At 35.9% G+C, this 15063-nt stretch overlaps 1 protein-coding gene across 7 annotated transcripts in view; it reads right to left on the minus strand.

The window, feature by feature from the left end:
* Positions 1-15063, minus strand: part of LOC125250290 (NACHT, LRR and PYD domains-containing protein 12-like) — a 224965-nt gene that overhangs the window by 16502 nt on the left and 193400 nt on the right. For all 7 annotated transcript variants that reach the window (XM_048162795.1, XM_048162797.1, XM_048162796.1 and 4 more), the window contains 5 exons: positions 12221-12394; positions 10842-11012; positions 3943-4116; positions 2802-2975; positions 1278-1451 (listed from right to left, as the gene is read on the minus strand). In XM_048162795.1, coding sequence (XP_048018752.1) covers positions 1278-1451; positions 2802-2975; positions 3943-4116; positions 10842-11012; positions 12221-12394 — 867 coding nt within the window. The remainder of the gene's footprint in view (positions 1-1277; positions 1452-2801; positions 2976-3942; positions 4117-10841; positions 11013-12220; positions 12395-15063) is intronic.

The raw sequence follows: 15063 nt of genomic DNA on the forward strand, positions 1-15063 counted from the left end.
TCTTTGTCTTGTAATTTCCCCCGTGGGCTGTACCATTAGCACGAGCACTACACTACTGTCATTTCATTGATGTAACTGTTATATTTACACTGCATCAATGTTGAGGAGTAGTGTAATTAAAAAAAAAAGTTTGAGAGCAGCAGCGCTTGCCAAGATCCTTCACGTGAATCTAACATGAAAGAGAAAAATTGAGTTGAATTTCCCCTTTTGGGATCAATAAGGTAAATCAATCAATCAATCAATCAATTAATCAAAAAGACTACCAAGCAAAAATTTACAAAATAATCAACCATAATTGTTTTTTAATTTTGTTAGGTTTTTAGTTCTTGTCTCTAATAACCTTTTTATACAGTAAAGATGCAGATGTTTTCTCTAGCAGGCATTGTTCGTTAATGAACTGACATAAATCGTATAGTGCTCTTGACTTGCAGCACTATAGCTATATGAAATATTGTAGGTTACTACAAACCAGAGCTAAAAACCTTTTTTTAATGATGCTTAATGTTTTGTATATTTTCGTTTGGTAGTCTTTATCTTTCATGCTAGATTGACGTGAAGCGATCTGTCCTCCGTCTGCTGTCTATCCCACTGAAAATGAACTGGGATCTCGTGGTTGTTCTGTACCATGTAAAATGCATCCCCCTGATCAAGGCTATAAGGTATATTAATAAAATAAAGTAATAACGAATAAGTAGGTAAATACAAACAAGCTGGGCAATGTGCCAAATCAGCCAGGCCACAGGGATTCCACTTTTCCCGGCTATTAACGTGACCAGTCCGGGACTGCCTTATATTCAGCACAGTTATTAGGCTTTATTAATAATAAAAATGATGCCACTTTTGGTGAAAAAGGTCATTCACTGTGTTCAGTCTTTTAAACTACTCCTCAACGTTCATAGCGTGTAAATATAACAGTTACATCAATGAAATGATAGTGGTAATCGTACAGCCGACGGTGCAAATTATAAGACAAAAAAATGGAAAAATAGAAATATATATTTCATTTATCCAAATGATTGTTTCTAAAGTCATAATTTAGCAAAAGAAAATTTGAAAAAATGGGAGAAAATGGCAAATATCCATTAATGATGTCACTGAAAAACAAGAAAAATGAACGCCTGGTTTCAATTTTTCATTTTTGCATTTGCATTGTATGGTTTGAAAAATAAAGCGTTACATGGACCAAAAAAGTCCATAAAGTGCACTGCTATAAAGAAAGAAACATAAGCCCAATAAACAATCTCACTGTAACTGCTGTACAGTATAATGATACTAACTCTAGTTTCTCCAGTTTGAATTGTGGGTTCATCAGTAGATCACTGAGGTTTTTCACTCCACAGTCTCCTAGTTTATTCCAGCTCAGGTCCAGCTCTCTCAGGTGTGACGGGTTTGATTTCAGAGCTGAAGTCAGAGCAGAACAACCTTCATCTGTCAGATTACAGGAGATTAACCTACATTAGCAGAGAGAGTAGAAAATAAGAGAAGAAAACTCTTTAATCACTAAAGTCACGTCATCTTCATAAGCACATAAAACAGACAAACAGAATTGAAAATGTTTGTACAAATATAACGTGAACTCAGACTCATTGTGAGATATTGAGTATAAAGATCCGGTTTCACAGACAGGGCTTAGATTAAGCCAGGGTTAGGTCTTAGTTCAAATGGGATATTTAAAGGGTTAGTTCACCCAAAAATGAAAATAATGTCATTTATTACTCACCCTCATGCCGTTCCACACCCGTAAGACCTTTGTTAATCTTCAGAACACAAATTAAGATATTTTTGAAGAAATCTGATGGCTCTGTAAGGCCTTCATAGGAAGCAATGACATTTCCTCTCTCAAGATCCATTAATGTAGTAAAAACATATTTAAATCAGTTCACGTGAGTACAGTGGTTCAATATTAATATTATAAAGTGATGAGAATATTTTTGGTGCCCCAAAATAACGACTTATTTAGTGATTTTTCGAAACACTGCTTAATGAAGCTTCAGAGCGTTATGAATCTTTTGTGTTGAATCATGATTCGGATCGGGTGTCAAACCGCCAAACTACTGAAATCACGTGACTTGAACCGCTGATTCGACACAAAAGATTCATAACGCACTGAAGCTTCCTGAAGCACTGTTTTGAAATCAGCCATCAATAAAAAAGTTGTTATTTTGTTTTTTTGGCGCACCGAAAATATTCTGATTGCTTTATAATATTAATATTGAACCACTGTACTCACATGAACTGATTTAAATATGTTTTTAGTTCATTAATGGATCTTGAGTGAGGAAATTTCATTGCTGACTATGCAGGCCTCACGGAGACATCGGATTTCATCAAAAATATCTTAATTTGTGTTCTGAAGATGAACGGAGGTCTTACAGGTGTGGAACGACATGAGGGTGAGTAATAAATGACATTATTTTCATTTTTGGGTGAAATAACCCTTTAAGTAGCTTTTATAAATGTTCACTAGAAAAAAAATAGCATTACTAGTGTGAATCTTGAGACAAAACAATGACACTGAGATATTTTAAGATACGTCAGTGCAAGTTACTTTCAGATAAAACATCTCAAACATGCATTTTAGTCTGTGACTAGCTTAAACCTTGTCTGTGAAACTGGGACTAGAAAGACACAAACAGAGGAAGAGAGATTATCTTACAAACAAATCATTAGTGTGAAGAATTTTACACAAATATAATGTGAACTCAGACTCACTGTGAGATATTGAGTATAAAGTGTTTTAGTTTAAACTGTCTAAGTGATTTTAATCATTTTGATTCTTGTATGTGAAGAATGTTACTGACCTCAATCTCTCCAGTTTACAGTGTGAATCCTTCAGTACATCACTTAAGTGCTTCACTCCTGTGTTTCCTAGTTCATTCCCGCTCAGGTTCAGCTCTCTCAGGTGTGACGGGTTTGCTTTCAGAGCTGAAGTCAGGATGACACACTGTTTCTCTGTAATACTGCATCCACTCAGACTGAAGACAGAAAGAGAAAATGACTCAAATCCATGTTCAGTTCATGTGTGAGTTAAATGAATCATGAATAAATGTCATACAGTCACTAATAAACCAGCAAAAACATAGAAACTTAATGATAGAAACGAACAAACCAAGACAGGAGCATTTGAGGATACTAGTTACAATCCAAGTCTGGATCCGTTCTCACTCCCAAAAATAAGTGAATTTATCACTCTAGATTAATATAGGATCAATATAGAAACAATAGAAAAATCAACATTTACATGGACTATTTTCACATTTAATGCAAGTATATCTTATTTCTATTGATTATGTCATTTTAGAGTGTAATTTACAATCTCTAAATACACATTTTTCTCAATAAAAGCTGATTTAGTGAAAAGTAGCATTAGTCCAGTATAAATGTGACATTTCAGAATAATCTATTAGTGTAACAGTTTTGTTGTGTTTTATTATCATGGTGTTGCTGTCTGTGTGTGTTCCCTAGTTAGTGTTCTTGTTGTTAATTAGTTCCTGCAGCTGTTCAGTTTTACCTTGATTACTCTGTCTGTGTATTTAAACTCTTAGTTCTGTCTGTTCATTGTTCTGTCGTTTATGTTGAAGTGGTTGTGTTTTATCTCTCCTACATGTTAGATTTGTGATTAAAGACAGTGTTATTGTATTCTCCATCGTCGTGAGCTTCAACCAGCCATTCATGACAATTTGATACACTGTTTTTAGTCTGTTCTCACTTCTGTCTTGTTTCACAGCAAAGATTTGTCAGATTCCAGCATATGAAACTATTTTACAACCACAAAGTTTAAAATGCTTCAAGGTTTAATGTTCATTTTACTGATACAAACCTGTTAACTAAAACCATTTCTGAATCTTTCTTCAGATGGAGAAGCAGCGCTACAAATGATGTGACTTGTGCCCTGTTGTCTTAAAATAAAGTAAACACTAAATACAGTATAATTATACTAACTGTAGTTTCTCCAGCTTGAATTGTGGGTTCATCAGTAGATCACTGAGGTTTTTCACTCCAGAGTCTCCTAGTTTATTCCCGCTCAGGTTCAGCTCTCTCAGGTGTGACGGGTTTGATTTCAGAGCTGAAGTCAGGATGACACACTGTTCCTCTGTAACACTGCATTCACTCAGACTGAAGACAGAGAAATAACAATAGTTCACATCTATGATGATCGACTAACATGTTCATCCAGCAGACTTTTGCTAACAAATAAACAGAGATATCTAGGTCAGTAAATCAAGTACTTGAGTAAAGTACAGATACGTATAATAAAATATTTCTCAAGTGAAAGTACTTAGTACTCCTTTTCAGTTAGTGAAAATACAAAAGTACTTGATTTTTAATGTACTTAAGTAAAAAGTACTGATTGATTAATGTTTAGTTTGAAATTGTTGATAAGCCATTTATATAAATAAATTTAATATTATAAAATATTTATATTTATATGTTGACAAACAATATAAAAACAGACATCACATAGGGCTAAATGCAAAACACGTTATTTTAATTTGTGTTAGAGCCGCACGATCCTGGATAAAATGAGAATCACATTTTTCTTTTCAAATTGAGATCATGATTCTCCCACGATTCTGAACAGACAACTAAACAAAATAACTTAATAAAAAAACCAAAATAATAAAATTATTTACTAGAGAACAAAATATTAATTGCTGCAGTCTATTTAAAACAAAAAAATATTGAATTGAAATATTTAAAAAAAATGGTTTTGAATGAGTGATTCAATGACTCACTCATAACTACTTCATTTCTGGATGAATCAATGTTTTTGAACAAAACTTTTGAATGAATCATTCAATGTCAAATACATTTTAAAAGTCACTTGATTCTATAGTGCCTTAACAATGTAATCAATACAACTGTTATTTGAAGCACAAAGTTAGTTTTAAAATGTGATTTGCTCTGTTTTGATCGCTAACATAGACTTCCGTGTTTATATCCCAACTATAACATTTTATCTCAGTACTTCCCTGATAATTTGGATATTTGTAACACAGAAACAACAATACTGCTTTCTCTGGCTCAGACACAGAAAAATCCATGTCATGTTAGAAATGAGACACGTGGGTGTTTGAGTCGAGATCTCGATCTGTAAGCATATCACTGTGGACGTATCCGCATTAAACAGTCCCTCCAGGATTTCACAATTCTGCAATCGCTGAATTTGTTACAAAATCAAGCAAACTATGCGATATTCGGGGGAGCTTGCCTTTTTTCTTAATTGCTGCAAGTTTTCCACAGATTTTGGGCTCAGACACGTCACGTGACGTAATCGTAACATGCATTTACTCAAAGAAAGGCTGTTTCTCAATACCAAAAACAGAAAGAATAGCCTTGCATGCATGTGATGACCGATCTAGAAGAGCTTCATCGGACAAACCAAACAAAGGCGGAGTGAATCCGCGCTTCTCGTTTGAGCTGCTAATTAGCTCGGAGCCATAGGCGCCGATCCCATGGGTGCTCGGGGGCTGGAGCACCCACGGAAATGGTCGAGCACCCACGGAAAAATACGAGATATTCTCCATTGATTTTAACCAATAGAAAACCAATTGGAGCTTTCAGACACTATCTTCACCCTTTTTTATAGTTTATTTAAGGCCGTTTATATGGCAATATTTTAATGGCAAACGTCGAGAGCGCATCCAAGTGATGCGCGAGCACAAATGGCTCTGCTCTCGATCAGATACATCAGCGCGCTCAAACTCTCCTTGCATGAGATATCAGCGAGAGCATGACTCGCGACACTCGTGAAAAGAATGTGCTTTTTGGGTCGAAATTGTCATATTGCTGCACGGATATAATGCAAATAAAACATCAAGTTGACGTTGATTTGAGTTAAATAAGAAGCAAACTAGAGCTGAGACGTGTTGTTATTGAAATCATGCATTGTGGCTCGTGCAACTTAGTCTTCTGACATACGCGTCAATCTATTGCTTGACTCTTCTTTCCAGGGAAATCACTAACAAAATGCACACATACATTTTCCTGCTCTTGATATACAAACATTAATTCAACTTCTTTGAACTTTATGAGGAAACAAAAGGATACGAGGGCAGATTTGAACCACTGATAATTAGAGCACAGCTGGACCTGGACTGTATTAACGAAAAATCCTACCACTACACCATTAGAAAACGCGAAAACTGAACGCGGATTTATCTGTAATATAATATATGGGGGTTGATGTGGGGCACTGGGCACCCACCGGCAGAAACATACTGTAAATCGGCGCCTATACTCGGAGCGTTTATCTGCTCGGATCAATAAAAGAGAGCGCGACGGGAGCTCAGAGCAGCGGGACAATCTCGATCACACGACACCATTATTACACAGCGCTGGGAAGAAAGTGCTTGAATTCACTGCACTTATTGGCTTATTAGCCATTTCCACACACTCTATTATATTAGTATATATTTTTTTAATATTTGAAGAGTTTGGTTCCAAAACACGATAAATGCCGTTTTCAAAAAAAAAATGAGTTTCTGCCAAAATCAGTATTGTATCTGGTCGGTATTGAAAAGTCATTTATTAATTTTGCACAAAATGTGATATCTGTCGTGTTATTCTGTCATGTTTCCTCCCTTTCTTTCCAAAACGTGACAAACGCCAGTCTTCTCTGCAGAACGCGATATATCCGCTCAACCAATCACAGCGCACTATTCCACGCAATACGGCGGCGCTCTGAATACACCCGGCATCCTAGTTTTCCTTATCTGCTTTGTACTTTGTGATCAACAAAAACAGAAAAATGAATACTTTTGATGACACTTGATGACCTGTGGCGGTTTCTCTGATGGGGAAGAAAGTCATTGAAATGTAATCATTACGTGAGGAGATGAAGAAGATGAGGCACTCGGTCAAGCTGTGGCTTGTTCCACAACAGCATCAAATTTCTGTCACAGTCCACAAAACTGAATCATGGACAGTTTTCAAAAGCCGTTTTTAATACCAATGTACTCTGTAAATGTGATTATTTTAACCGTGCGGTGGCGCCAGATACTCTTTAATCTGTAATGACAAATAATTCAATTTATAACTTTAACAAGATGACCTGTTGAATTCATTCTGGGAGCGACAGCTGAATGTATTTTTAGTCAAATGCCTGTATATAAGATTAGTATTAACAGTTCAGACGCTGTCATATATGTGAATCAACTTACTTTGTTGTGTATTTTCAATATGAAAAATAACTTTTATATTGATGGATTAATTGCATTTTGAAAAAATAAATAAACGTCATATATTTTTTGCATTTTGGGGAAAAAATAATTTGTTTTTATAATAAACCTTTTAAAATCAAAATGTAGATTTGAATTTTTAATGTTTTTATAAACAAAAAATGCTATGTGAAAGTTTGAAACAGAAAACTGTAATTTTCATCTTGCCACTTTCTTGGTAAAGAAAACGGCATTTTACTAAAATTAATCAAAATGGAGTTATAGCGTTTTGGAACCAAACTCTTCATTTATTAATTTATATTTAGACATTATGAATGATAATAATAAAAGTTAATATTATCTGCATCTCAACTCAAGCTCTGTGCTTTACTGTCAGTCCTCAGGGGCTGGTGCCATCTAGAACTTAATGGCACTGTCCTCAAATGTTAGTCTGGAGTCCTGCAATGGTTCTTGAGGTCAGAAAAGTATAACAATGTTAAAAGAATGTTGTCTGTGGTATATTTTCACTGAAATACCACAAATATTGCCACAAATTTTGAGAAAAGCCACTGCAAATTCAGTCATTTTAGGCCGCCAAAAAAACAAAAACAAAAAAAGTCCTGCGAAATCCTGGAACTGAATAAACCATTTCAGTGGGATTAAACAGATCACCATTTACAGCAGATTTAGTTCACAAATAACTGACAGTCGCACACTCAGTCAGAGGATCCCACAGTTCAGTTCACTGGAGACTCCCTCCGAACGGATCATTGAATCACTGATTTGTTGACCCGAGAATAGCTGAAATACAATCAATCCGATCTTATTTTAAAAGTGACTTTTTTTCTGCTTTAAAGATGTTTTCTTTGGATCGTTCGACTACTCAAACAAGAATGTAGGTAAGTATTACATAATTAGTTTGTTAATTCATGTTTGTTTTTTTGTTTTTTTAATTTTTGTTTTATTTTTAATGCCTATAATTCTCACAGTCTTGTTCCTCATGTGATCTTGTCATGTGCTCCCCCTGTTCATATGTCATGTTCTGATTGGTTCCTTGTTTCATGTGTCTAACCCTAACACTTACAGTATGTGTCCATTGTCGCGGGGCAGGTGCAGCAGAGTGAGCGTTTTCAGTTCATTCCTATGGAAGTCAAACTTTATGCTCACAAGGTGCATTGTGGGATTGTGAAGCTCGACTTCCATAGGAATGAATTGAAAAACGCTCGCTCTGCTCCGCCCGCCCCGCGCCAGTGGACACCTACCGATAGGCTTGTTCGCCTTGATGCAGCGCCGCACAGACTGATCGGCTGCTGACTTAAAGCAGTGTATGCCGGTAAGAAATTTTGTCCGACTGGAGACAGCGCCGATGCCATGTGACTGTGACGTATGGCTTCAAAGTACCGCGAGAGCGATTCGAGATCAGCCGGCTGAGTCAGCCAGCGCAGTTTCTGAAGAGGAGCTGCACGAGCTCTGATGACGACACAGCTGTTTCACGATTGGCCGGATTCACCACATGACAACGATCACGTGTGTTTTGTGTTCCACTAATGCTCACAAATCTGAATTTTTATAACAGTTAAAACTCTTTTCATGTAGTTGTGATATTATGTTGTGTCATATTTATCAAGATAAAATTGATAAAAAAAATGTAGACCCCGCTACATTGGTATTTAAATAATATATGCTTATGTTGAACTTTATTCTTGTAAAAACAGACGCTGTAAGCAGTTCATAAAGTATTGAATGAAAATGTCTCTGAAACATCAGTGTATTAGTCAAATATTGCATTTATTTCACTTAAGCTGTGATAAAGTATGCAAATGCAGTGCGAGCATCATACGGGAAGCAGAAAGTGTTGACGTGACGTCTGCACGCGGCTACTCTCGCCGATTGGTTATATCCAGCCTTAACCGATGTCATACACACCTCTTGTGTTCATGTTCATTGTGTTCAGGTGTTTCTTGTTTGTTTATTAGTGTCTGTGTGTATGTACTGTATAGTCCTAATGTTACCATTGCTTGTTGTCTGTCTTTGTTCTCTGTAACTGCTGTTGGTTTATGTTCATGTTTCTTAGTCAAGTCTTTCTTTGTTATTTTAATTTTGTTCACATTTATTTGAATAAAGCTGCACTTGTGTTCAGTCAACTTGCTTTCGGTGGATCTACAGGCAGATACTGATCACAGATTTTTGAAATGTACTTGTTCAAAAGTTACAGTTTATGCTGCACCAAAATTAGACATTTTACAACTTGTGAAATACAAACATTACAGAAAATTTAAAGCAGTTATGAACAGTTCTGATGTCACAAATTTGTTTCACACCAGCAATCAGTAAACCATTTAGCAGTCATGTTCCAAAAGAGCAATCAATATATACACACTTATATTGAATTCACACAGAATTAACCTGTGAAAGTTAGGAAAGACATCTCTGTGTTTATAGAGCAGCTGCTTTTTCAATCTGTCACTTATTCTAAGAGTTTTCTAAGCTCTGGAAGAAAACCATTGATCTCCCTCTACAGAAACTGAAATAATTATTGACCCATGATCAAACTGTCTTAGTCAAATATTTTAAGCTTGATGTCACGTTTCTTCACATTGTTGTGGCTCTGTGTGACGCTGAGAAAAACTGCTCTGACTGAAATACGTGAGGAAATATCAGATACAGTAACATTACAATTAAAAGTAATCGATCATCGCGTAAACGATTGGCCCTCTGGCTTGTCAATCACTGCCGTGACGTTCCTTGTGAGAGACGTGCGCGGATTGGCCCTCTGGCTTGTCAATCACTGCCATGACGTTCCTTGTGAGAGACGAGCGCGGCTGCGCGCTCCAGTAACTTTCCACACTCCACAGGCGCCGCATGCAATGTTTTTGTCAGGAGACAGGAGTAACAACTGCAGATTATGAGTTACCTGCGGTGAGTCCGACATAATGAATCCAAAAAACACGACACAGCGAATGCCGGTGGTAAACACTCGTGTTCCAATACGAGTGTTTACGAGTTTTGGGAGGCATTCCTTTGAAGTGAGCTGTGAAGGAGGGGGGCTGTTCTTACGCATGCGCTCATTTGAAAAACTCAGTAACAGTCTTTGGATTCTCAGTCGACGAAAAAATCCTCTCTATCACCTTTAAGTCACATTCACCAAAAACAGCGGATTATCTGTGAATCCCAGCAGTCTGATGAAAGATTTTAAAATTATCCGGTGTAGAACGATCACATTAGAATCCTTCATATCATCGTTTTAGGAAATTTAAATAAGGAGACCGAGCATATTGTACATTATAACAACCATGTAATATGCATTTGGCTGTATTACTAGCTAAAGGCTAGTAATACAGCCATAGTATACAGCTAAGGGCTGTATAACTGTAATGACACTCGAGATTGAGCGAGTGAACCGCTGTAGAGGCTGCGCCATGCTCGGTGCGTCACCGACAGTTATATAGTGTTAGGGGAGGGGCTATGCTCGGGGGTCCAAGTGCGTCATCAGACCCCGTTTTAGCTCCGCCCAAAAAATCCTGAGCAGAGACTTGGTGAAAAACTGTTTAACGCTCTAACTTCACAATTAAGCATTACACAATTCACAGTCTTTGTAATGTGTTTCAGCAATACATTTGTAACATTTATAAAGTGTTTATAAAGAATTCTCAGAACTGACTTTACAGTAACAATACTCACGTCAGTGTGTTGAGTCGACAGTGTTTATCCTGCAGTAGAGCAGCGATCTGATTCACTCGTGTGTCTCCTAGTTCATCTTCACTCAGATTCAGCTCTCTCTGGAGGAACGGGTTTTTACCCACAACTCTCTCCACATACTGACAGGCTTCATCTGCAGCAGCACTCAAAAACCTGCAGAAGAGTCAATTCAGTTCTCAACTAAATGTCTGTTGCACTACAAACATGATTGATAAGATACAAAAACTTGAAAAAAGGGAAAAAAATGAAAAGAAATTTCTGTCATTATTTACTCACCCTTATGTTGTTCCACATCCGTAAGACCTTTGTTCATCTTCAGAACACAAATTAAGATATTTTTGATAAAATCTCAGAGGTATATGACTCCTCCATAGACAGCAATTTAACCACCACTTTCAAGGTCCAGAAAGGTACTAAAGACATTGTTAAAATAGTCCATGTGACTGCAGTAGTTCAATCTTAATTTTATGAAGTGACAAGAATACTTTTTGTGCGCAAAAACAAAAATAACGACTTTATTCAACTATATCTTCTCTTCTGTGTCATTCTCATATGTTGTTTACACTCAGCGCTTCCAGGCTTATTATTGGCCGGCTCCAGCGTCAGCATCACACGCATGTCTCATGCTGCTCACATGATCAGCTTTGGCCAATAATGAGCCGGCGTTCAGATGTAAACACAGAAGCCTGCACTGTGTTACTGCATCGACTGCGTAAGGAGAATGGCAGGGAAGAGAAGAGATTGTTGAATAAAGTCATCGTTTTTGTTTTGTTTTTGTGCTCAAAAGGTATTCATGTCGCTTCATAAAATTCATTTTGAACAACTGTAGCCACGTTGACTATTTTAACAATGTCTTTAGTACCTTTCTGGACATTGACAGTGGTAATTAAATTGCCGTCTATTGAGGAGTCAGAGAGCTCTCGGATTTCATCAAAATGCCTTAATTTGCGTTCTGAAGATGAACGTCTTGATGAAGGTCTTATTGGTGTGTCTGAATGACATGAGGGTGAGTAAGTAAGTGTAGTGTAGTTTAGAGCTTTATTTATCCCCTAGGGGCAATTAATTTAGAGTCTCATGTTGCTTCACATATATAATGCATATACATTCAAAAAATCTAAATAAATAAAAAAAGGGGGAAAAAAAGAAAATATAATAATAATAATAATAAGCCAGATTTATTACATAAGCAAATTGCTTCAAGCACAAAAGTAAATGTATAACGCTTTGTAGAACATCTAATTGTCCATAAACGTCACCCCAAGGGCATCCACTCAGCTTATTGTATACCTAAAATAATATATTTGTTATGAATATTTAGCCTGCATATAACTAATTTTGTTAATGATTTCATCCCGTCTCACCTCAGTGTCTTCAGTTGACAGTTTGGATCCTGTAGTAAATCACTGAGCTCCTTCACTCCTGATTGTCCAGGATCATTTCCTGTGAGATCCAGCTCTATCAGGTGTGAAGGGTTTGATCTCAGAGCTGAAGCCAGAGCTTTATAACCTTCTTCTGTTACACTGCAGTTAGAGAGTCTAGAACAGGAATGAAAACATTTAGGCCCAGTTTCACAGACAGGGCCAGGATTAGGCCTTAGTTCAATTAGGATATTTAAATAGCTTTTATAAATGAACACTAAAAAAAAAAAAAAAAAAAAAAAAAAAAAACATTACTGTTGCGCATCTTGAGACAAAACAATGGCACTGACACATTTTAATAGGTTGCTTCCAGTTAAAACAGCCCAAACATGCATTTTAGTCTAGGACTAGCTTAAGCCTTGTCAGTTAAACCTGAACAATATAAATCCTCAAAGTGAATTTTATTTTGTCATTTGTACAAATGTATTAAAAGTTAGTTGCAAAAACTGTCAAGTGAATATGGAGGCAAACAAAAGGAAAAAGAATGAAAGATAATCTCTGCGTATCTCTATGAATTACTGCACAGAGGTACACAATAATATAAGAATGATGTTTCTTTCATCTCTGATAGACCATCTTATAGACCGTCTCTGATAGACCACCAAAAAAAAAACAAAAAAAAAAACATTAATTTTTCAAATTTCACATGTAAGTTTCTTCTTATGGTGAAATGCAAATGTCGTTAAAACCAAAATAGTATGAGAAGTAAACATGCACACACTCGCATTGCTGAAGCTCACAGGCGCCATCTTGTGCACAGAGTACATTTTGGTCTTTAACATTAGATCTTTCCTTTTTTTTTTAGAACAAAACGAATGCTTGATGTCCATTCAATATTACTCTTAATGAAAAACACAACAACTATATAGTAGCATAATGACAAACTCGCTTATATTAAACATCAAACTTTTATCAACAAAACAAATAGGACTGATGACATGGTATGCCTGTGTTGTAACTAGGCATGTGACGGTATCAAATTTTCATGTTGCGATTAATTGATGAAGCTTTTATCACGGTATACGGTATTATCACGATATTAAAATAAGTTGCAAAACCATTTTTGTCATAGTTTAACAGGTTTAAGAACTCTTTTTGTAATAAAACAAAAACAACTCTGACTGAAATTTTCAAACAGATTAAAATGCAAAAGAAGGCTATAAAGAACAACAGATAACACTTTACTCTATTTAATGCATTAACTAAGATTGAGCAATAGCTACATTTGATACAGAAAGTGTTATTTTTTGTTAATGTTAGTTTAGAAACACAACTGATCATTGTTAGTTTTATCTCAGGTCTATTAAATAAGTTATTTTGATTTTAGTCATGTTATTAAATAGTAACTAAGAAATTAACTTTAATTAATAATAATTAATACTTTATAAGTATTTTTATTGTCAGTTTAGTGATAATGAATTAACATGTTAACTAATGAAGCTGTATGTTTTCAAAGTTTTACTGAACAATAACAAATAATCAGAACATTTCTAATCATTAGGGCATGTTGTAGTCCAGATTAAAATATAAAAATGTTTAGGTTTGAAAATAAATATCCTTTTAAGTCTTTTTTAAGTATTCAGTATTTGGTCCTGTGATGAACAACAAAAAAATGAATGGCTGTTTGAAGCATTTTAAAAACTTCACTAGCGCAGTTACTTTGTTTGCACGGTTTCCGTGGTAACCGCTGCATTTCTGCTGTTCCATCAGCGCCCTCTGCTGTCAGAGAGTGAACGTGCACTTTCATTCAGCGCGTCTCCTTCACTCGTTCTGCCATGTGCTTCTCGTGCACGTTGGGATTGTTTACATCTGAGCGCGTGTCCTTTTGACGCAGAATACAGCGGTGTTGTGCATTTTATACGATTGATGGGTAAAGTATTCATAATTGCCTTATAAAAAAAAATTAATAATTGGTAATAAATTATTATTTAAGGTATTCTGAAGTGCCGACGATTACAATATCGTGCATATTCATTATCGCGATTTATCGCATTACCGAATATCGGCACAAGTCTAGTTGTAACACAAATGAATAAAAGGTCTTTGGATTTTCCCCTTAATTTAAAACGAATGCTTAGTTTGTGGTTCATTATTATTAATGAAAAACCATCAACAATAAAATAGTGCAATGACAAATTTGTTTATATTAAACATTGGACTTTTGTTAACAAAATGAATAAGATGGATGATATGGTATACCCGCGTTGTAACAGATAAAAAAAGACCTTTGGATTTTAAAATTAATGCTTAGTTTGTGGGTCATTTAAAAAAAAAAAATTAAAATCACTTACATTAATCAAAGAAATGCATCTTTTATTAACAAAAGTTCTCTTCAGATTTTTCCTCTGACATCATCTTGTAAGTCACTGCATCTCATTCTCGTCATGTGACTATTGTGGCTCGACTTACCTCAGTATCTCCAATTTACACGTTAAATTCCTCAGTCCAGTGCAGAGCAGCTTCACTCCTGAATCCTGCAGATTATTATTGTTCATGTTCAGCTCTTTCAGATTGGTATCTGATCCAAGAACTGCAGCCAGAGCTGAACAGCTTTTGTCTGTCAAGTTACAATCATTTAACCTATAAGAGAAATAAATCACATCACAGAATTAGATTGTTGCGGTTGTCTCTTTTAAAACTAAGCAATGTTTACCTGTCCGCTGCTGATCCTCTTTGTAGTAGCGCAAAACATATTCTAAAACTTTATTCAAAATGTAAATAGCTTATATTAAATACATAAAGCGAGCAAAGCACACTCCCTTTAATAATCACTATAGCTTTCAATC

Source organism: Megalobrama amblycephala, linkage group LG17 (assembly GCF_018812025.1).
Source record: "Megalobrama amblycephala isolate DHTTF-2021 linkage group LG17, ASM1881202v1, whole genome shotgun sequence".
NCBI classification, from domain to species: Eukaryota; Metazoa; Chordata; class Actinopteri; order Cypriniformes; family Xenocyprididae; genus Megalobrama; species Megalobrama amblycephala.